Genomic DNA, 24,376 nt, shown 5'->3' with positions numbered 1-24,376 from the left:
CTCCTCTGTCTGCTTCAGTGATTTCTCCTTGATCTTTATAACTTTGGCACATATTGTCAGCATTGTGTATTTTGGCACTTAATAATTTGGACAATGTAAAGTGGCAAAACAAAGAAATCTGAATTTATAGTAGTTTTAGTTTTACAAAATACCTGGGTAGGATATTTAGTAGACAAATCGGGAATTTGTGAATTTTGTTTCTTATTAAAGAATAATTCTCTTCCCAAGTGGAGATACACACATGTAACATTGGTTTTAAGAGGAATCTCTAGCTACTAAATGTATGAAACCTACCTTATTTTTCTCATTCTCCTTTAACTTAGGAATATTAAATGCTGGTATTGATTTTTGCCACACTTTGAGTATTGCTATGATTTTTAGAGAGTCCATTAGAGTAATTAAAGAATTTCCCTGAGACATGAGTTGTTATTGACATTGCCAAAGGGCTCTTTTCATAGTAATCCTTGTCATTTCAGACCTGATTAGTCATTTTGTACAGCACAGATATCCTATTTAAACATAACAGGATCATGAGTGGATTTGTTCCTGTTGTCCCAGAATTTCAGCTCATCTCAAAGTGGAGGTCAAGGGCATTATATACTCCATATTCTAAGGATGTTACCAGCAGCTCTAGGGGAGGGGTTACCTCCTCCTCCTCCTCCTCCTTCTTTTTTTTTTTTTTTTAAGATTTTATTTATTTATGAGAGACAGAGACAGAGAGGCAGAGACACAGGCAGAGGGAGAAGCAGACTCCATGCAGGCAGCCTGATGTGGGACTCGATCCTGGGTCTCCAGGATCACATCCTGGGCTGAAGGTGGTGATAAGCCACCCTGACTGCTCAAGGGAGGAGTTATCTTCCTACCTTGAGAACCTGTCCTACCACCATCAACCTCCACTGGACTGTTAGACAGCTGGCTAAGTGGACTTTCAGCTGAGAAATGCAATGCCTGTGTCCTCTTTTTGGTTACATGTGCAATTCCTTTCTTTCCCTCACCCTCAATATGTTGACTCTCAAGGCCAGCTCCCAAGTACTCTACTTGTCCCTGGTCATTTTCATATATTGACTGGAGATTGGAGTGAGGGGGGATGTGTGAAAGTTAGGCTAACTGTGGTATTTCTTAGCAAGTCTTCAGGAAGCATGAGCCATGCCTATTCATTAGATGCTCTCTGGGAGACTGGGTTTGCCAACCTTGTCTACAAATTAGAGTCATCCAAGGAGCTGATGCCCAGGTTGCACCCTAAACCAGTTAAATCTCTTTGTGTGGGACTCTGGCATCAGTGGCTTTGAAAACTCTGCGGTTGATTCCAATAAGCAGCCAAGATTGAGAACCATGGCTGTAAAATGTAGGGAGATGATGTGTGGGGGGAATTAGGGAGTCCTTTGGGTCTTTTATTCCCCAGGTTTGAATCTTAGATGAACTTGTTTTTAAGATTTTATTTTTAAGTAATCTCTATACCCAATGCAGGGCTTGAACCCACAACCAGAGATCAAGAGTCTCATGCTCCACCAACTAAGCCAGCCAGGTGCCCCCGAAATTCTTTGAAAATAAAATATCTCACTCAGTATCTTGTTAATAAACAGATAAAAATAAAATAAAGGTTGAAGTTTGATTCATTTTGTTATTCAGCTGAATACAGTATTTACCTTTATGTGAAAGATCAAGAATATACTTGAACTTTTTCTGAATGGTAAAACTTATAGTGAAGTGAAAAAAAGAATAATATGTTCTATTGGCCATTTTGAAAGCTGCATTTTATTGTTATACAGTAAATGAGTTTCATCCCAGCAAGAGAATCTGACTAAATACTAGAATGGGGTAATAGCCACCTGAATTGCCAGGAGGCACATCCTAACGGTCTTATTCTAGCAAGTTTACTCCATGATCCTATTTTGACAGTCTGTCCTAAGAATTCAGCTATTTCAGTGGGACCGTATGTACTTCTTAAAGGCACCATTTCATGAGCTTTCTCATTTCCTTGGCTTTCTCACAGCTCCAGAGATGGCTGCCCAATGCGTTACGAAGGTGGAGCTGAATGTTTCCTGTGACAATCTTTTGGATATGGATGTAGGGTCAAAGTCGGACCCTTTATGTGTGTTATTTTTGAATACGAGTGGTCAACAGTGGTATGAGGTAATGTTAAATACTGTAGGTGAAAAGCAGTATGAATTGCTCTCTTGATAATGTGAAGCACTTGTTAAAACTGTTAAAAAATAATGAAAACATTTCAGGTGTTAATGCAGTTTTTTGGGGGCATGTTTGTCTTCCTTGACTGTGGAATTTTTCATCTACATATAGAAACTTTCTTTAGCTATCTGTTATGCTTATATATAGTTTCCTGTAGTACATAAAGATGCTAAAATGTAAATGCACTTTGACCTGAAGAAATTTTTTGTTTTGGGGGTGCATATAGGTTGATCGCACAGAAAGGATTAAGAATTGCTTGAATCCCACATTTTCCAAGACATTTATTATTGACTACTACTTCGAAGTGGTTCAGAAATTGAAATTTGGTATTTATGACATTGACAACAAAACCGTAGCGCTGAGTGATGATGACTTCTTAGGAGAATTTGAATGTACCCTTGGACAAGTGAGTATAACTAGCTACTGCAGTATATTGTATCTAAATTTTAACTAGAGAATTGGGTGTTTTTTTAAAAAAGTGCTCATTAATTTTTAGAGTTGAAAAGTATGTAATCACTTTAAAGACCTGAATCATAAAAAAAATAAAAAATAAAAAATAAAAAAATAAAAAAAAGACCTGAATCATATATTAGTATGTTTGGTTTGAACATTATAGAATTTACCTTATTTTTCACAAGGGCAAGGACCGTGTATTTTTGGAAAAGCTCATTAATTCTTTTGAGTTAGGAGTGTTTCATTTGACATTTCAATAAGTAATACTATTGTTCTAACTGCTTTGTGTACTATTTACAGATTTTAGCACAATTTTGTTCTTTTAAAAACATTTTTTTTAAAGATTTTATTTACTATTTATTTGAGAGAGAGCGAGCACAGAGAGTGACAGAGAGACAGAGGGAAGGGAGAGGGTCAAGCAGACTGATGCCAGGCTCAGTCTCAGGACGCTGAGGTCATGACCTGAGCCAAAATCAAGAGTCAGAGGCTTACCTGACTGAACCAATCAAGCACCCCTACAATTTTGTTCTTATGTTTAAGTAATAAATGCTTTCAAAGTAACAGTAGCTTCTCTGATGTTCTAACTAACGTGACTGGTCCCTCTAGATCCCTGATGGCCCAGCACTGTCCCTTTTACCTGGCTTGCTCTTCCTCAACCTTAGATACCTCAGTGTAAGCCTTCCTCCCCAGTAAGCCACCTCTGACCCCCTTGAGTAGTTTGGAGAACCACCCTGTGCTCACCATGGTAGTCTCTACTGTTTCTACCTTCACATCTAAGGTCCATGCATAGTTGCTTAATTAATAGTGGCAATTCAGGTGGCTATTACCCCATTCTATTATATAAAATTAAATTTTTTTTATGGCAGATTTGATCAGGGAAGAGTTGCATCTGTAGGTTTACCATTTTGCTCCTTTCTTAGAGTCTGACTTCCAAAGAGAAATCATAGAGCACCTGGGTGGCTCAGACTCCTAATTGCAGCTTAGGTTGTGGTCTCAGGGTCCTGAGGTCCTGCTCAGTCGGGAGTCTGCTTGTCCCTCTCCCTCCGCTCCTTTCCCCCCCTCACCTCTCCTACCCCCCTGCTCATATGTGCTCTCTCTCTCAAATAAATACATAAACCAAATCTTAAAAAAAAAAATCAAGAGAGGTCATGACCATTTGTAATATTGCTGGGAAGGCCTCAGGAGAGAGGAGTCCTTGTTTTTTCAGTGGGTGACACTTATTGCTGAGATTTGTTTACTTTTCAGTGAATTGTTTGGGGTATTTCCTATGTCTCAAGGACAATATGAAGCTGAAGCTGATCAGTTTTCTAAAACTTTGATGCATATATCTTTAAAAAAAATAAAATGATATTTTGTGGGAGTTATATATATTCAAGTTCTGTGTCAGTTGAACAATTGATTCCCATTTATTGAGTGTTCTCAGGCCCACCTCTTCCCTACAGGGTTTTTAGCTCAGTGATTGGTATATATGAAGAGAACTTGTCCCTCTTTGTCCATTACAGGGAAGAAGTTGAACTTTGAAGTAGTTGATAAAGAAACTAGAGGTTGGGAAGATAATATCTGCCAGGACTGGCTCCCTGGAAATCTTTTCCAGTGGGTTTTATTTATTTATTTATTTAATTTATTTTTTAAAAGATTTTATATTCATGAGAGACACAGAGAGAGAGGCAGAGACATAGGCAGAGGAAGAAGCAGGCTCCTTGGGGAGCCCGATGCAGGACTTGATGCGGGGATCCCGGGATCAGCTCCTGAGCCAAAGGCAGTCATTCAACCACTGAGCCACCCAGGCTTCCCTCCAGTGGGTTTTAAATGTGTAGATGTGTTTTATAGTCTCTAAATCCTTAAGGCATGGATTTAATGTTTCCATTTCTAATGACTTTAAATCAACTTTATTCTCAACTGTTTTTGAAATCATTCAGCTTAAAAATTCACATGGTGAAGTGAAATAGCTCTTTGTATCACTTTTCAATTTTAACAGATTGTTTCCAGTAAGAAGCTCACTCGACCACTGGTGCTTAAAAATGGCAGACCTGCGGGGAAAGGGAGCATCACGGTAAACAATAAGATACTTGTCTTTTGCCTGAAAAGATTTTAGCATAATAGGACATGCTGAAACTATGCAAAGCAGACAAATATTCTATAGCTATGCTTTGTCATTTGATCCCAAATGTTGCCCTTCATCTGTACTTGACCTATAATGATCACAAATGAGAAATGTGTTGGGTCAAAAAGGAGAAAAATGCGATGTGGGAATTCCTTCTTTGAGTCTTTTAAATTGCCCATGGAATCAGGTGCACCTTGGTGATGCTTGCCTCTCTCTCCACACGGAACTGTAAACTCCCAAGTTAGAGAGAAATGGCTTAATCATCTGAATGGATTAATTTGAGCGTCTCCAAAACAAACACAGTTCCCCCAATAGCAAGGAAACTGCATAATGGATTTCATTCCAAATGGATCTTATGCTATGCCCGCTAAACCTCTCAACTCTTTCTTTTTTTAAGTTTTAATTTAGTTATTTAAATAATAACTTAAATGTGGGGCTAGAACTCATGACCCCCAGATCAAGAGTCACATGTTCTTGCAACTGAGCCAGCCAGGCACCCCTGAACCTCTCAACTCTTAACTATCTTTTTTTGTGCTTGCACTCTCCTGCCCATCTTCTGTTCAGATTTTTCAATTGCTAATTACTGGTCCTAGGCAAATGAATATGTGCTTTATACTGTTTTAGATTTCAAATTATATAATGCCATACTTTAAATAAGTATCTTTAAATAATAGGATAAAGTAATTATCTTCTAGAGTTTCTGTCCAGATTATCACTGCCTCGAGCAATAGTTACTAACTTTAGCTCTGTCTGAGAATGGAAGGCTGGCTCCCTGAGAGAGTCATGTTTGAGGGTTATCGTCACTCTCAGGGCATTTCCCTAAGCAACTATTTTGCCCTAGTTTAAATCTCCGGAGGCATAAGAATGTTAAATGTCTTTGGGGTGATGACTTCTGTGAGACAGAACATTACAGTAGTTAGTTAGTTTTATTGCCCTTAGGGTAATGATAGCCTGGAATTTTTAAGTAGAATAAGATTTTTTCAGTTACATTGGATGAAAAATGTCGATCTGTTATTTCAATTTAAAGTGTTCTCTAGGTATGATTTACTTTAGGAGAGCTTTAGGTAGGGTCATGCAGTCTTTCAGGGCTTTGATTTTTCAATGAAATGGTGAAGATCCAGGGCAACAACATTTGAAAAGTAAGTTGAATAATACAGATTTGGCATATTTTGAGAAAATATTTATTTTATATAATTAAAAGAAATAATGATCAGTCTTTCTGGATGGTACTATTTTTTTTTATCAAAGATTTAAAAATCTATTTATATTAGTACAGACTGTATCTATTATGAGATAACAGAATAAATCAATACTTCTGAGTTTATCAGAGCTCCTAAAACATATGGTCTTTTACTTACCTTATCTACTCTTAGATTTCAGCTGAGGAAATAAAGGATAACAGAGTGGTCTTGTTTGAAATGGAGGCAAGAAAACTCGACAATAAGGTGAGTAGTTGATACACATTTCCACAAGGATATCATGTTTTGCCTCACCTTGATTCCTTTTTGAAACAAATAGTAATGCAATTAGTATTATGAACTCCATCATCTAAGCATCACTTATTTAGTTACTTCCAAATTCTACTTTTCTATGTACGTTTAAGCAGAAGCCATCTTCTTTTACCTCTTTCCTCTAGATGTTATCAAAGGGATTGTCTAGCTTAAAGGAGGCGTTATTAAAAGTATTGTTATTGTAAAAGGCATTTGAGAGAGTGTTGTTGGATTACCTTAAGGAAAGAAATAGAAATTCCATGCTCTATTGGGTTTTCCTCTTTGCTTCCAAAAGTCAATATTTTTTTTAAATGAGGAACGAATTCACAACACAATAATAACACAACAATTTAGTATATAGCATGAATTAGAATAATTCCTTGATTTTTTATTTAATCACATAAACCAATTTTTTTTTTTTTTTTTTTTTTTTTTTTTGTCATTTACATTTACCTTACAATTCAATTTGCAAACATCTTAGATTAGTAGCCAGGGACTTTTTTTTTTTTTTTTTTTTTGAAAAATTTAAACATACAAAAATAGAATAGTCTTTAAAAAACCCTGCATGTCCCCATCATCCATCTTCAACACTTATAAATCATGGCCAATTTTGTTTCATCTCCACCTCTATCTACCTTCGCTCCTCCCAGACATCATATCATTTATTCTGTAAATATTTTGGTGTATCTCCAAAGGTTCTTTAAACAGTATAATTGGTTAATATGTTTCAAGTCTTCTTTAAACGATAAGTTCCCTCCTTTCTTTTACTTCCTTCCTCCCTCCCTCTCTCCTTTATTCCCTCACATTTCCTCCTTTCATCCCATCCATCCTTTCGTCCATCATGGAACTTATTCAATAAAGAAATGGACTCCGTTGTCCCATAGAAGTTGTAACATTGCATATAGCTGATTGTTAAATGATACCACAAGTATTCATATTCCTCTCTCTACCTTTATTTCCTGATTTCTGTAAGCTGGTAACTGAATTTAGAGAAATGATCTGATGGTATTTTGAATTGTAGGTAAGGCAACAATTCAATAGGTGGTGGCATGTGTTTACATCAGGAGGGTCACATTGTTGAGTTCTTTTTGGGATGTTAGTGAACACTGATGATAATTATACTATCTAAATGTGCTATTTTATTTTATTTTTTTAAATGTGTTAAAGAGTCTGTTAAATCATGAGATTCTCATGGTATCATTGCTTCTTCAATTATTAATGAGGATACTTCTATAGATTAAAGTATTCTTACCCATGTTAGGTATTTATTATTCTGAGATATGATTGTACAGGAAGCAAATTAAAATGATTATTTTCCTTCATATACACCATTTCACAGAATAAGTTGGTTGCCTATCATCCTCTAAATGTGACAATGTGGTTTTTTTTGTTTGTTTGTTTGTTGTTTTTTATTTTTAGTGTTGCTATGAGCTCTTTATCAGTGAACTCTTATTGATGCTTAAATTATCTTAACTTTAGCCTATGGGAACCTCGTTAAGTTTGTTCCTGAAAACAATTGGCACGTCTCCAGGAGCCTTTGGATAGCTTCCTTGCTCTGTGGCATGACAAGATGTTTCAGGCTTACTTTATCTAATTTCTGCTCCAGACTGGCAGATTAAAAAGAGACTGATTATATTTTAGTGGAAATTGTTATGTAGAAATCAGTCTGGTGCTAGGGGTGCTTATTGTTGATTATTGCCACTTACTATTTCTAAGGCTTTTTAGTAGACAATTAGAGGAAAGACTTTTTTTTTTTTAAAGAAGAACTAAATCATAAATTTGTACAACTATTTCGAGTTCAAATATAGAATTACAGGGCCTTACCTCCCTTCTCTTAGGCTGAAAATCTCTGTTCCTAAGGATGTTGACATATTTGCTTATCTGTTTTGTCTTTTACAATTTACAGAGTTTCACAATAAAAATATCCATATTATAATTAACAATAATTTTACTGAAAACAGATTGAGCTTTCTTTGAAATTCTTTTTCTTTTTTAGTTTTATTTATTCGTTTATGCAATCTCTACTTCCAGTGTGGAGCTCTAACTCACTTCTCTGAGATCAAGCGTCACATGCTCTACTGATTAAGCCAGCTAGGCACCCTTTGAAATTTTTTGTCTTTAGGGTTATATGTTCCACTTGGGTTGTGTGTTCAAATTCTTGTGTTTTAAAGAAATCTTTTAGTAATTATTTTATCACAATGACACATTTGATTTTGCTTTTGATATTTAGGGATTGTTTGCAATTTTAGAAAATTTAACTTTGTTTTATAATTATGTAGAAGATTTATGTGGTTCCAAAGCCAAATTTATAAAACAAGATATATTCAAGATATTTAGCTTCTTTCTCTGTATACTCTGTTTTTTCTTCCTTTTCCCCTGTAGGTAATAATGCTTTAAAGTTTATATTTTATGGTTTAATTTTTCTTTTTCTTTTTTTAAGATTTTATTTATTTATTCATGAGAGACAAACAGAGAGAGAGGCAGAGACATAGAGGGAGAAGCAGGCTCCTCACAGGGAGCCCGATGCGGGACTCGATCCCCAGACCGGGATCATGCCCTGAGCTGAAGGCAGATGCTCAACCACTGAGTCACCCAGGCATCCCTGGTTTAATTTTTCAATTTCCTTAAGAAAAGGAATAATAATAATAATAATAATAATTTTTTATGTCTGTGTATATATTTGTATGTGTATTTGTATGTCTGTGTATCTATACACATATGTCTGTGTATATTGATATATCTAATAGATAGATATGTATGTGTGTATGTATTTGTATTTATATTCCCCACCATCAGCCCTTGGGTAGCTGTAGCATACTACATACATACACTTTTTTTTAGTGAGCAAGAGAGAGGGAGAGAGAGTGCCTGTGTGTCCATGTGCATGCACTAGTGGGGCGGGGAGTGTGCAGGGGTGAGGGACAGGCAGAGAGAGAATGTTAGGCAGGCTCCACTCAATGGGAGCCCGACTTGGGGCTCCATCTCACAACCCTGACATCATGAGCTGAGCCGAAAACAAGAGTCTGTTGCTTAACTGACTAAGCCTCCTGTGTGCCTCCAGACATATACTTTCATACACACACACACACATATATGTATATTCTCTATATATGCATATATATACTTTTCTCCACCTTGCTTCTTTCACTTAATATGCTCTGGGGGTCTGAATCAGGAACTTTTAATTCTTTTTTTTAAAGACTTTATTTATTTATTGATTTGACAGGGAGAGAGAGAGAGAGAGAGAGAGAGAGAGAGAAAGTGAGCACAAGTAGGCCGAATGAGAAGGAGAAGCAGGCTCCAAGCAGAAAGCCTGACACAGGTATCAATCCCAGGACTGTGGGATCATGACCCGAGCCAAAGGCAGATGCTTAACTGACTGAGCCAAGCAGGCACCCCAGGAACGTTTAATTCTTATTTTATTTCTACTACTGACATCTTAATGAACTTTCAAAGAAGGTTTGTTGTGTGACCTTTCAGAACGGTAATAATGATATCCTGCTTTTTTTTCATAGGTTTATTTCTAAGATAGGTCAGACAGGGTACATTAGTTTTTAGAAAGTTAACTTCTCGGTGTATAGTGCTGCTATTAGTTTTATAAAATGGTTCATGTAGGGGCTTATATTTTGATTCTTAAGATTCTTCTTAAGTTCTGGGGCGCCTAGGTGGCTTAGTTGGTTAAGCACCTGCCTTCGGTTCAGGTCATGATCTCAGGGTCCTGGGATTGAGCCCTACGTCAGGCTCTCTACTCAGCGGAAGTCTGCTTCTCTTTCTGCTTCTGTACTCTCTCTCTCAAATAAAATCTTCAAAAAAATTTTTTTTGTAAAGTTCTGCATAGCCTTTGTGTGTGTGTGTATATAATCTCTACAGCCAAATGGGGCTCAAACTCATGACCCAATATCAAAAGTCCTGTGGTCTCCTAACTAAGCTAGCCAGGCACCCCTGTGTTTATGTATTTTTTTAAAAGATTTTATTTATTTGAGAGAGAGAGAGCACGAGGAGGAGGAGAGGCAGAGGCAGAGGGAGAAGCAGACTTCCCACTGAGTGAGGAGCCTGACATGGGGCTTAATCACAGGACTCTGAGATCATAATCTGAACCACAGTCCAACTTCTAACTAACTGAGCCACCCAGGCTTCCTCCCCTCTGCCCTGTGTTTATATTTTTGACTGTACCAAATGTATTATTTGCTTGACATTGAACTGCTCAGGAGGGAAATAACATTATCTTAGTTCTTACTTTAATACTGAGTTTATTTATTTATTTATTTATTTATTTTTTTTAAAGTCAGGGTGCCTGGCTGGCTTAGATGGTTAAGCATCTGTCTTCGGCTCAGGTCATGATCTCAGGGTTCTGTTTTTTATTTTTTTTATTATTATTATTATTTTTTATTTATTTATGATAGTCACAGAGAGAGAGAGAGAGAGGCAGAGACACAGGCAGAGGGAGAAGCAGGCTCCATGCACCGGGAGCCCGACGTGGGACTCGATCCCGGGTCTCCAGGATCACGCCCTGGGCCAAAGGCAGGCGCCAAACCGCTGCGCCACCCAGGGATCCCTAATACTGAGTTTAATATAGGACTCAAAAAAATCTTCAATTCAGGGGCATAGCTACATATATTACTGTGGAATTAACAGGTAACAGGAATTCATTTTGACAAATAAAATTCTAAGGAGTGTGGAAATTTCAAAAGGAAGGCAAACAAAAATGGGAAAACAAAATCATTTATAATTTCACTACTTGAGTTTGACCTTTGGAATTGATTTGGTCATTCTTCCAGAATTTTAATTTCTGTGTAAGTGTGTGTAGGTGTGTATATTTGTGTGTGTTTGTGTTGAGGATGCTGATAAGGGCATTTTTGAGCACTCACTGTGCTGCAGCATTATACGGGTGTGGTGTGGTGAATTACAGAGGAAAAAGATATACTTTGTACCCTTCAAATAATTCTGTTATGCATTTCACATATTTACCTCTACTCCCTTGTGTGTGTAAAGAAATGTGTGGAATGGGTGGAAGAGTATTGGACATAGAAGGATAAGATACAAAGTCAAGACTCTAATCCACGAATTCATTCGATGTGTGATCTTGGCAAAGTGATTTAACCCCTCTGAATCCTTTTTATTGCTGATAACTGCTCTGTCCCTCATGGAGTCAGTACAACTAATGTTTGAAATGTCATTTTATATCAAACTATTCAATGCCATACAAATGAATACTGTTAATAATGAAAACAAGTCCAGGGGATCCCTGGGTGGCTCAGTGGTTCAGTGCCTGCCTTTGGCCCAGGGTGTGATCCTGGAGTCCCGGGATCGAGTACCGTGTCGGGCTCCCGGCATGGAGCCTGCTTCTCTCTCTGCCTGTGTCTCTGCCTCTCTCTCTTTCTCTATGTCTATCATGAATAAATAAATAGAATCTAAAAAAAAAAAGTCTAAAACATATTTTATTGATTATGGGTCCTATTGTTCACTATATTTAAAAGCCATGTTCTCAGTTTTTTTTGAGAAATAAAGTCCTGATACACAGGGTTATGAGCATCTATCACAAATGCCTTGCTTCAGCAAGTTTGTAAGTTCATAAGGAAGGTAATGGGATTTGTATTTACTACTGTATTGCATATATCTGTACTACGGAGTTAGGCTTCAGGTATTGCTAATATGTAACATGAATAATATGTGGTTTCACATGGTTTCAGAGGAGAATAATTAACTTTTTTTAAATGTAGGATCTATTTGGAAAGTCAGATCCATACCTGGAATTCCACAAGCAGACATCTGATGGAAACTGGCTAATGGTTCATCGAACAGAGGTGAATATCTGAATTTGAAAAAGTAGGGTGATTTTCGTTGGAATTGTAGTAACCTTAATTTTTAAAAATTATGAGTTTATAAAAATATCAATTTGAAAAAAAAATCAACTTGAGTTCAGATGTATATAGCCAGAGATACAAGATCAGCATACTCATTTTTTTTTCTTTTTATGAGAAGGAGCTACCAAGATTAACTATTAGTAAAATTTTTATATTGAAAAATTTAAAACCCTATAAAAAGCATTAAAATGTATACCCTTGTATCCTTCACCTAGATTTACCAACTAGTCATATCTGCATGCATGTTTTTTCTTTTTCACTTACTCACATGCTCAGCTTTTGGGCCAGCCAGGTGCCCTGCAGTCTCTTACTTTATTATTTTATTATTTTATTTTATTTTTTTAGTCTCTTACTTTATATTAAAGTATATTCTCAGGTCATTTTATAGTCACCTTGTCTCAGGTCTGGAATGAGCTCTTTCTCTTGGAACCCTATTCCTGTAAGAGAGTAGTGCTAGATGTACTCAATAGTATTGACATGTTGTTTCATTTAGGTCTTTTCAGTGGACATAGTTGGGAATCGTGTATTTATGTATATGTTTATTATGTGTATATATATTTATGAAAATATTTAATCATGAATTTAGACTATTTCTTCAAGTCCAACCCAGCCAGTTCTTTCTCATCCTTTCTTACTCCAAATTTGAATCTTCTGTGTCCTGCAATGAAAACTCTGGTTTCCAACAAAATCAACAATCAGTAGTTTTAAGTGTACCTTGTAATGGGTGAAATATATTTCCAAATAGTTTCTTTTCTCAGAATGTATCTATCACATTTTTTCCTAACAGTTGTATAATAATTGTTCTAGATAGTTTTTCATTGAAAAAGTTGATTGGGCGAAAAGGTAAAGGATGATTGGTAAGAGTGTATCCAGAATGTAGGAAAAGGAAGAGCAAAATGTTAAGGAACTAAGTGTTTTTCTAACTAGTCTTTGAATCTTCATTTTACAGGTTATTAAAAATAACTTGAATCCTGTTTGGAGACCTTTTAAAATCTCTCTTAACTCCCTGTGTTACGGAGATATGGACAAAACGATCAAGGTGATTTAAAGTTATATATATGCTATATATACATATATATATAACATATATATATGCATTTTCTTTCATAAAACTAGTTGAATAGATAATATTTAATAAAAATAAATGATATAACAGATACCTGTAAGGATTGAATTTTATTTGTATTTAGGAATATTAAAAGAGAAATGTCTCTGGTAAGTAAATGGTCAGTTTGAATGGGTAGACATGTTTGATCTGTTGGTCTAATGCTTAATCAAACATTGTGATTTTTATTTTACTCTTCATTGTTAAAAATAAAATGTCCAATTTAAATCTTCCCTCCTTTGAATAAGATTTCTTTGCTCTGCAAATAGGAACCTTTAACTGCACTCTTTGCCTTTGAGTGTCCCTTAAAGATAAAAGCAGACGTTACTTTAACTAAAAACCAGAGCATCTTCCTGCAGAGGAATATAGTGGTGGCATTTTCCATCGCTTATTTTCAGAGCAAGATATTTTTCATTTAATACTTCTAGATGACTTTAGTATAAAGTGTTAGGGAAGCAGAATGGGAACAGGAAGTAGCAGGTGTTTAGGAATTTTTTTTTAATGTTTTAATTTATAGCCATTTATTGGAAAATATTTCTTATTTTAAAGACACATACTAGAGTCTCTACATAAAATTCCAGATAGAAGCGTCTTGTGTTTAGATGTCAGCTAACCAAAGTGTTCCCCCCGCCCCCTTTGATAATGAATACAATAAAAACAGGAAAGGTGATGGCACAGAACACATGATTTCATGTGAGACTATTGTCCAAGTTTTGACTTAGGCCTTCAACCAGATAAGGGATCTTGGGCAGATCATCTACTCCTTCCCTTATACAACAGAGAAAATAATGTCTATATTACAAAAAAGAAAGATTAAATTAATGAAAGTGTAAGTTTTATAAGCCATTATACATAGAATAGATGCTATTACATTGACAATGGTTTCATTTCTTAGATACATAAAAATTTGTCCTAAGTTGGCAGAGAACTTGAAAGATCAATATAAGTATGATCTATGTGGTATTTCAAACAGCAGTGAAAATTTAGGTAAAAAATAAATGTAGAACAATAGTTTTAAAAGTTAATTTCTATTGTTAAACTAAATCTAGAACTTTTGCTTTTCACATTAAAAGAAAATTTTAATAGATCTGAGAAACAGGAAAGGCTGGGGAAAAGAAATGCCTACACCATAACTGATTGCTTGTAATAATATGTTAACAATGAAACAATGTTTTTTAAACTTTTTTTGCACACAGTGGCATGCTTACAGGGCTATTTTATTATAGTAAGTAAACTGATTTTCTGAGCTTTCCTGATGAATGTCTTTTGTTCTTAAAAGTTTCTCAGTTTCTTTTAACTATACACAACTTGATTTACTACATCATGACTGTCTTTATTTCTTTAGTTCTATATTTCTTTGCAATATCATAAAGTCATACATCTGTGATTCTCTTGGTGTTTGGAAATTGTTTAGAGGTGTGGTAATGAGTTTTAGAGCAGAGAATAGAGTCAGGATCATCAATAATTTCTTTGCTGCTGTGTGAATGTGCCAGTGTTATCACTCCAGCATGTATTATTATTTCCATAAAATCAAGTAAGTAAAAGAAATAATCATGCATGCTGCCACCTTGCCTAAATGAGAATGCCTTAGTGAATATAGTATTGTGTGGTGTGTGCATTCTTTTACATATATACATATGTGCGTATGTATATATGCATATATTTCAATTTCACAAGCACTGCTGATACTTTTGTTAAAACAGCTAATAGTACTAGTTTTTGAATTTTTGAGAAATTAAATTATACAAATCATTATATCATTTACTTTAAACTATATCTGAACATATGCCAGCATTATAAATGTCACATCTTTTAGTGCCAAATGTTTCCCTTCAATGTGGCAACAGTGAGTTTTTCATATATATTAATTATAGTGAGCTATCAGAAATTACAGCTTAAATATCTTTTTATATTCCCTGAAGTCTCAGGCAGTCTAAATATATGAAGAATTTAGGTGTTTATATGCTTCTTTAAAAAATAAAATTGGCCTTATCAAAGCTTGATCTTGTCTTAGATATAAGTTGGAGTTTCCTGAATGCAAATCTAAAATGCAGTTCTAGGGTACCTGGCTGGCTCAGTTAGTAGAACATGCTACTCTTGATTCCAGGGTGGTGAGTTTAAGCCCCATGTTGGCTGTAGAGCTTACTTAAAAAAAAAAAATCAAGTTCTATTTTCCATAATTAAAAAACATCTATTAAAAAGTGAAATCGTGAAAATATTAAAATTGCTTTTGGCTTTATCTTAATTTTACTTTCTCTGGAAAAAAATTAGTGAGATCATTAATTTTCTTTTCCCCTCACTCCTCTCTGAAGAGTCAGATAAAGGGGCTTTGGTTTAAAAATTAAATATCAGATATATAAGGCAAGAATCAAACTGTCATAATTGGTCGGTGACCAGAGTGTTTATAACAAATAAAAATCTTTAAAGTTCCTCAAAATTGCAATTCTAGATCTTATCTTTATTGATTGACTGAATTTTAGTCTTCCTGGAATCGTAATGAAAATATTAGTAAGGAATGAAGCACTTCCTGTTATGATAGGCACTCATTTCACTTCTCATAGAACTGTGGGAAGAAAATAAATCACTCTGCTGGATGAACACATAAGTCCTAAGCATTTTAACTTGGCAATTAATATAATTTTGTAAGAGGTACTCTCTTGGCAAATACTCTCAGTTATTGGCTTTTGTTTTAAATCTCGAGAAGAATTCAAAAGTGTCCTTAGCACAGCTTTACATACCTATATTAAAAAAAACCTATATTAGTTAACAAATAAAATATATCATCTTCTAACACTATTTAATTCCTTTGCCTACTTCTCAAGCCTAAGTAGATAATGTGTGCAGTGCACATAATAAATGTTTGTGGAAATGAGATAATCTGTTCTGAAATTACAAAGCCCTATTAAAAGGTTGGTTATTCAAATGATCACAATGAACACCTCCGTTTGCTAACAGTTCACACCGTCTTAATATTCTCATAACAATGAATAATCAGGTATTCTTGTGAATATTTACCCTCTGGCTACGCTGTCAGTTTAGCAATATCAAAACTAGATGCACATCAAATACTTGATGTGCATTAGACAACTCTCTAATGCCTGCTTTAAGAAAGAACAATCATTACATGAGAGCCATAGAAAGGAATAGAATTCACCCTATGTTACATGGATATAAAATTAATATGACCCAGGCTAGATACTTCCTCACTGGATTAAGTACTCTTTTTCTCGAATTTTAGTTTTCATTCTACAACCCGTGATTCTCAGAAGGATGCAAATCTGACTTCATCATGTCTAACTCTGAATATAGGCCTAGTCTTACCAGATTGCAACTAATGAAATACATTTGCCATATTTCTAAGTTATCTAGGATTTAATTATACAAGTTTTAGCTGTCTAGGATAGTGACTTCCTTTCTTCCTGCAGATGATAACAGTGATAACAAGTAAAGAATTGGATGAGAAAGAACATGTAATTCCATTTTGATGTTATCAGCTCTTGATGTTATCAGCTCTTATAAAGAGCATGATAGATGAACTGGAAACTGCTTAATATAGAATTTAAACAGTATTTTTATTTTTCATCTGCCTGTGATCTATCTTAGAGCCCCACTCCACAAATAGCTGGGGTTTGAAAGTGTTTCAGTATTACTCCTCCAGGAAGTTAGTTAATTCTTCTCCAAGTAGAACTGCATATTCAACATTTTCACTAATTTTAATCAAATGGGCATTTCTTGGTAAGTCCCATTTATTGCAGCCAATCCTTTTAAACAAAATGATGTTGATTTTTATACATCTTTATTATACTTCATCTAGGTAGAGTGCTATGATTATGATAATGATGGGTCACATGATCTCATTGGAACATTTCAAACCACCATGACAAAACTGAAAGAAGCCTCCAGAAACTCACCTGTAAGTTGCATCTTTGTCATTGAAAGTACTTTACTGTTTGGCCATGTATTTATTATTTTGTTTTTTTCCCCCTTGGTATAGCAAACAGCTTGCCGTGTTTTTACTCTGTTACAAACTTTTCTGAAATCTGTGGATTTTATATTGTAGTAATTGGATGATCCAAAATTCATGCTTGGAGCCTAAGTTTACATTTATAAATAGAGGTTTGGTTTCCTTTAGTTTCAGACAACATATAGGGTTTGATTGAAAATCTCTAGTTTGGGAGCACTTGGGTGGCTCAGTTGGTTAAGCATCTGCCTTCCATTTGGGTCATGATCTCAGGGTCCTGGGATGAAGCCCCACATTGGGCTCCCTGTTCAGTGAAGAGTCTTGCTTCCCTCTGCCTCAGTCTTTGTCCATCCCTCTGCTCATGCTCACTTGCTCGTTTTCTCTCTCAAATAAATAAATAAAAATCTTAAAAAAAAAAAGAAAGAAAGAAAATCCCTAGTTTTAAAGTATTTGGCATTGGAATACCTGGGTGGCTCAATGGTTGAGAGTCAGGGTATGATCTCAGGGTCCTGGAACCTCCCTGCAGGGAGCCGCCTTTTCCCTCTGCCTGTGTCTCTGCCCCTTTCTCTATGTCTCTCATGAATACATAAATAAAATCTTTAAAAAATAAAAAATAAAAATAAAGCATTTGGCATTTCATCGGTCATAATAATTAAGTTCTACAACATTAGGTAAATATACCTGGGCTTGAACTGTGTACATTTATGTTCCTTCTGGACAGGCTTTTACAATCTGCCTCTGGCTCTTCTGTTTTCACCAAGGCGAAGGATAAAAGCATAATTATGGTATTTCAAATTATGTAATATTAAGCCTCCATCTAGTGGCACTAATTTTGTTAAGATCATTCATGTGCCTTAACTACATTCAGTTTATTATTTAGCATCCCAACATATTCCTAAGAAACTTTTCTGCCTCTAAAGCTGAGATGGCTAAAAAGTATTTCAGAGCATTTTATGAGTAGAGTAAAACATCAATTTCTCCCATCTTATTTCCTTTCTAGTTTGGATGGGATAAGCTGTTAATTCTCTTTATAGCTTGCTTATAATAGAATAATAGGAATTATTTATTACATGCTTAGAGACCTGCGTAATGTTAATGTATACTGCCTTTCCTTTTGCAAATGCAAACATGGGGTTTAAGAGATAAGAAGTTATAGTTAGATGAGGTCTTTTTTACCTTGTCATGTAAATGAGGAATCTAAGACAAGATAATGATAGTTTTAGATCAAAATTTAAATACCAAATAAATAAACAAGCCATTTAGTTTAAGTAATGGGGAAAATGAGTTTTATTTTATTTTTTTAGAAGATTTTATTTGGGACACCTGAGTGGCTCAGTGGTTGAGCATCTGCCTTGCACTCAGGGTGTGATCCTGGGTTCAGGGATCAAGTCCTGCATCAGGCTTCCTGAGAGGAACCTGCCTCTCCCTCTGCCTATGTCTCTGCCTCTCTGTGTCTCTCATGAATAAATAAATAAAATCTTAAGAAAAATAAAAGATTTATTTATTTGAAAGAGAGAGAGAGCATAAGCAGGGAGAGGGAGAAGCAGATTCCCTGCTGAGCAGGGAGCCTACGCAGGGCTTGATCCCAGGACTTCTGGGATCATGACCTGAGCTGACCTGCTTTTAGAAGATAATGAATGAACAGCTAACTTTGTAATACTTTATAGGTCCTGTAGAGTTTTTCTCAATCTAGCTATCTTGATCCTTCCCTTTTCCATGACAGAATGGGGCTTTTACTGCTGCTGCAGTGACAACATTTACCCATTCTTGTTTTTCAAAGGCAGGGCCATATAATCTGTGTTTTCAGTGCCTGGAATAGTGCCTGCCACTTGGTAGACACTGTAGAACTGGGAATAAATGAAATGAAGTAATAAAGCCTTTTACCAATGAGAATTCTCTTTAGGCCTTTCCTGCATCTCAAATATTCAATTGTTAACATCTATGATGTTGACTGAGACTCTGGCAGGATCCTGAACTACCAAAGAATTGTTTAACATAATTTTGTTTTTTATCATTATATCTATTATACCTTTTAATGTTTGATTCTTAGAAAATTAACAATGGCTCTGCCTAAAGTATATAAGTTACTTTCTGTTAATTAGAAAAGGTGACTGACTTATCAAGTATTCATTGAGTATCTCTTATGTTGTTATTAGGCAACATAGAGAAAGTATATTTCAAAGTATTTGAAAGTATAATTTGTAGGTGATTATATCCTAGGTGTGAAACAAAACTAACAAAACAATTGAGAATAACACAAAGTATGTAACTAAATTTTATATGGTGGTAGAAGTTTAAGAAGATGAATGGACACAGAAGATTGGAATAGTAGTTGATGTTATAGAGGAGAGCAGCTTGAGCCAAGCTTTACAGATGGACAGGTGGCTAGGAGGTGGAAAAGAAGATCCTTCTATTTGGGGTAGTTCTATTCCTAAAAATATTCCCAGTGGAAAGAGGTGATCTTTGCATATTTTACCATACAGTTAGGCTCCATATATTTCTGTTTTCTGATGGGAGGTTTTTTCCTTCTTTTCTAAGCAGCATATTTTTGTTCTTTCTGAAAGAAATGGCTCAGAGTAATATTTTATTTCCCTTATTATAAAAAAGGAAGAATGCTACTTGGAACATTTGCAAGGAAATCATCTATAGAGGCAAAAATTTATACTTAGGAACTATTTAAAAATGTATACAATTTTAGGAATGCCTTGTGGAAATGTCAGTGATAAATATTTCACATAGTTAATCTATTATGTAATTGTTTCAAAATTGTATTTTACTAACAGGCTTACATTAGCAGATGTTTTGATTCCAAGAGGAAAAAACCATTTATTTGAATTCACATTTTTTTATATTACTAGTAAGAATTAACATTTTGTCTTTTCTTCCTACAGGTGGAATTTGAATGCATAAATGAAAAAAAGAGACAAAAGAAGAAAAGCTACAAGAATTCAGGTGTTATCAGTGTGAAACAGTGTGAGGTTAGTTGATGTTAACCATTTATAGTAAAATGAGATCATATTTCAAGTTTTTTCTTCAGTAGGTATATATTAAACCAACAAAGAATATTAAAGCTTTTTCCTTAGAAAATGTGAATTGAATTTTGGGCAGTTGAAAATCATATGATCATCTGGACACCTTTAGGGGAAAGAAGATAGTCGGGAAGAGTAAAGAAATCTGTCAATAACTTTGTTTCTAAGGTTTGACAACTTTTCGGGAAAAGACAAAGAATATTGAAGTTTTTTCCTTATTTTAGGAAATGTGAAACATCATGGTATTTTCCCAGGGCATTAGTGGAAATGACCTGATGCAGTGCATCTATCCTGGTCATAATTTCAAGTTAAGATATTATAAATAGAGGGAAAAATTCAGGAGATTTCTTACAGTAAATTAATGGTTTTGTTTTGTTTTTTAAAATCTTGATTATTTTGCTTGTTAAAGATCTCAACATATTAGACTCATTATTACTAGTTTCTCAAAACTTAAAGTGAGTATATTTCACCTTTATCCATTAATATTCTAATCTTAGGGTGGCTCAGGTGGTTGACGGACTCTTGATTTATGCTCAGGTCATGATATCAGGGTCATGAGATCCAGCCCTGTTTTGGGTTCCCTGTTTGATGGTGAGTCTGCTTCTCTCTCCCTCTGCCTCTCCCCCAGCTCATGCTCTCTCTCTTTCAAATAAATAAATCTTTTTTAAAAATTCTAATCTTAATTTTGTTTTAATTATCTCAAAGTAAAATCTTATAGATTCATGACAAGTAGGGGCAGGGGTATCTTCAACTCAAATGGTAGGGTAGTTTCTATGTGCTTATATCATAGTTTCTATGTTCTTTTCAGTTTCTAACTGTTAAAAATATATGCCCGAGAGCTCTTTTTATCTCTTGTATAGTAAGAGATTTGTATTTTTTTTAAAGATATATTTATTTATTGGGGGGAGGGGGATGGGCAGAAGGAGAGAAAGAGAGAGAGAATCCCAAGCAAACTCCTTGCTAAGTGCAAGAGCCAGATGCAGGGCTCTATTCCATGACCCACTATGACCTGAGCCAAAACCAAGTGTCAGATGTTCCTGACTAAGCCACCCAGGTACCCTAGTAAGAAAATTTTTTTTTAAAAGATTTTATTTACCTATTAATGAGAGACATAGAGAGGCAGAGACATAGGCAGAGGGAGAAGCAGGCTCCCTGTGGGGAGCCCAGTGTGGAACTTGATCCTAGGACGCCAGGATCACACCCTGAGCCAAAGGCAGATGTTCAACCACTGAGTCACCCAGGTGCCCCCAGCAAGAGATTTTTAATTTTGAAGTTTGCTATTCTATTTGTTTTTAGATCACAGTGGAATGCACATTCCTTGACTATATCATGGGAGGATGTCAGCTGAATTTCACTGTAAGTAATACTGACTTTTTCAAAGTAGGCTGTAACATGTTACTTTTTCCTACCATTTTATAGTGTTCTTTCTTTTCCTGTAAAACTGACTTTGGAATTTACACAGTCTGTTTAGTTATGGTCTCCTTAGGTTGTCTAAGTTCATCATGAAGCTTTCAACTTTGTTAATAAATTCTGTTCCTTTTGATGGAAAGCAGATATGTCCTGGAGTAATTTAAATTATAGAAAGCATTAGTCAACCTACAAAACAAGCCCTATGTCTAAAGTCATGGGTGTAATAATTCATGGATTTGAGACATCTAGAAAAAATAGGAATATCGGGTTGTTTCAGACTGTAGCTTCAATTGTTTAATTGTCTGTGGAAATACTGGTAGCCCCAGGCATTTGTTAGGAAATGGCAGCAGCCAGCTCTGGAATGAATGTTTTTATCTGTCTCCTAGACATTGAGTGTAGGGCTTCTCCTTAGTAAGGGCTGTGATTGTTATTTGGCAGGTGGGAGTGGACTTCACTGGCTCTAATGGTGACCCAAGGTCTCCTGACTCCCTTCATTACATCAGCCCCAATGGTGTTAATGAGTATTTGACTGCTATCTGGTCTGTGGGACTGGTCATTCAAGATTATGATGCGTGAGTATGACTAAAATACTTGTTTTCTTAACTCCCCAGAAAGGGTAGTTTCTGTTTCACCTGCTAGTACTCTGATATAGTTGGTGATGATAAAGCTGCTGGGGTTGACTGGGGGAAGGGGAAGGAGTGTGGTGGGGGTAACTTTCTCCCTAACATTTCCTTTGTGTTATCTTTTCTAGTTTTCTCTTTGTAACAGTCTTAGTGTTTATTTTTGACCTCTTATCTTTAGCTGTGACCAGTTATAGTGTGTTATATATAGCTTGTTTATTTAACAGCTGACTGGAGTCAACAAGACTTGTTTCTTTGATTTAGTTTCCTTGGGGTTTACTTATTAGGGATAAGTTATATGTGTGATTGGAGTCCAGATGACACATTGTGTAAATACTCATAGACAGTGTTTATTAATGTGTCTATTTTTTGGCAGCCACTGTCAAATTATTTTCTTTTCTCCTTTTTTTTTTTTTATATTTATTTATTTGAGAGACAGAAAGAGGGAGGGAGAGAGAACACAAGCAGGGTGAGGGACGGGGAAGAGGCTGAGGGAGAGGGAGAGAATCCTAAGCAGATTCCCTGCTGAGCATGAAACACCATGCCTGACTGGATGTCTCAACCAGCTCATGAACTGAGCAAAAATCAAGAGTTGGACACTTAACCAACTAAGTCACCCGGAACCCTTCAAATTATTTTCTTAATGGCCACTTTGAACAAGTGCTGAAAGATAACTTGACCTAATTGCTGTAAAATATTCTGAATAGATTCTCAGTGTATGGATTTTTGAATAGATTACATAGGCCCTCTTGAAGGTTTACCAAACAATAGGAAAAAAGTTGCATTAATAATTTTTGTTCTAGGGATGCCTGAGTGGCTCAGTGATTGAATGTCTGCCTTGGTTCAGGGTTGATCCTGGGGTCCTATGAGGAGCCTGCTTCTCCCTCTGCCTTGTGTCTCTGCCTCTCTCTGTGTGTCTCTCATTAATAAATAAGAAAAATTAAAAAAAAATTTTTCTGGATCTCTTAGAGCACAGTATGAATTTTCACTTGTCTTTGCCTATTATTTTATGATAAAAGCCCTTTCAGATATTGATGGAGCTTTTCATTAGTGTGCTATGACATTTAAAAAGGTAAACTTGGGATCCCTGGGTGGCGCAGCGGTTTGGCGCCTGCCTTTGGCCCAGGGCGCGATCCTGGAGACCCGGGATCGAATCCCACGTCGGGCTCCCGGTGCATGGAGCCTGCTTCTCCCTCTGCCTGTGTCTCTGCCTCTCTCTATCTCTCTGTGACTATCATAAATAAATAAAAATTAAAAAAAAAAATTAAAAAAAAAAAAGGTAAACTTAAAAAAAAATAAAATAAAAAATAAAAAGGTAAACTTTTCAGGCAAATGCAAACAAATCTAAAGGTGGTAATTTCATTATCAGCCTAGTATTTAAGGCAAAATCATTAAATATAATAAAAAATGATTTTATATAATACTTTGTTACATAATCCAAAATGAAAATATAACCATTGACATGTTTGATAACAGAGTATTTTCAAATGAAAATAGAAATATAATAAAAAATTTAAAGTATCAATTATAATGGGGCTTATATAAAAAATAAAAAATTTACAGGGTTGCTTTATCAGTCTGCCACCTAGAAGTTAATAACAAAAGGATAACTAAATACAATTTACCATATGGACATAAAAAAATCTTAAGTTGATTGAAGAGGAAATTGAAGTATAATAACAAACTATCTAGAAATAAGGAGCAACGAGACTATACATGATCCTATCTTTTTTTTTTAATTTGAATTTTAGGTAGTTAATATACAGTGCAGTCCTATCTTTATTGAAGACAACTTCTGGCTTTACATGCTTTTATTTTTAAACAATAATAATTGAATATAAATGAACTAGCATTTCAATAAAATAAAAGAATAGGAAGAAAAATAACAATAATGGCAGGATCTATCTATGTATTAGCTATTATGTGTTAGGCACAGTTTAATATAGTTTTTTTTTTAAAGATTTTATTTATTTATTAATGAGAGACACAGAGAGAGAGGCAGAGACACAGGCAGAGGGAGAAGCAGACTCCATGCAGGGAGCCCAATGTGGGACTGGATCTCGGGACTCCAGGATCACACCCTAGGTTGAAGGTGGCGCTAAACTGCTGAGCCACCCGGGCTGCCCTTAATATAGTTTTTATGTGACACTCGT

At 35.4% G+C, this 24,376-nt stretch overlaps 1 protein-coding gene across 1 annotated transcript in view; it reads left to right on the top strand.

The window, feature by feature from the left end:
- CPNE3 (copine 3) overlaps window positions 1-24,376 on the top strand; it is a 56,345-nt gene that overhangs the window by 12,349 nt on the left and 19,620 nt on the right. Inside the window, exons 2-11 of the mRNA XM_041769355.1 lie at window positions 1,994-2,133; window positions 2,414-2,593; window positions 4,619-4,693; window positions 6,118-6,189; window positions 11,955-12,038; window positions 13,048-13,137; window positions 17,018-17,116; window positions 20,056-20,142; window positions 21,490-21,549; window positions 22,042-22,175. Coding sequence (XP_041625289.1) covers window positions 2,002-2,133; window positions 2,414-2,593; window positions 4,619-4,693; window positions 6,118-6,189; window positions 11,955-12,038; window positions 13,048-13,137; window positions 17,018-17,116; window positions 20,056-20,142; window positions 21,490-21,549; window positions 22,042-22,175 — 1,013 coding nt within the window. The 5' untranslated portion in view covers window positions 1,994-2,001. The remainder of the gene's footprint in view (window positions 1-1,993; window positions 2,134-2,413; window positions 2,594-4,618; window positions 4,694-6,117; window positions 6,190-11,954; window positions 12,039-13,047; window positions 13,138-17,017; window positions 17,117-20,055; window positions 20,143-21,489; window positions 21,550-22,041; window positions 22,176-24,376) is intronic.

This window comes from Vulpes lagopus, chromosome 9 (assembly GCF_018345385.1).
Source record: "Vulpes lagopus strain Blue_001 chromosome 9, ASM1834538v1, whole genome shotgun sequence".
NCBI classification, from domain to species: domain Eukaryota; kingdom Metazoa; phylum Chordata; class Mammalia; order Carnivora; family Canidae; genus Vulpes; species Vulpes lagopus.
The sequence above is the reverse complement of the archived record's forward strand: the minus strand, read 5'-3'. Positions and strand labels throughout refer to the sequence as shown.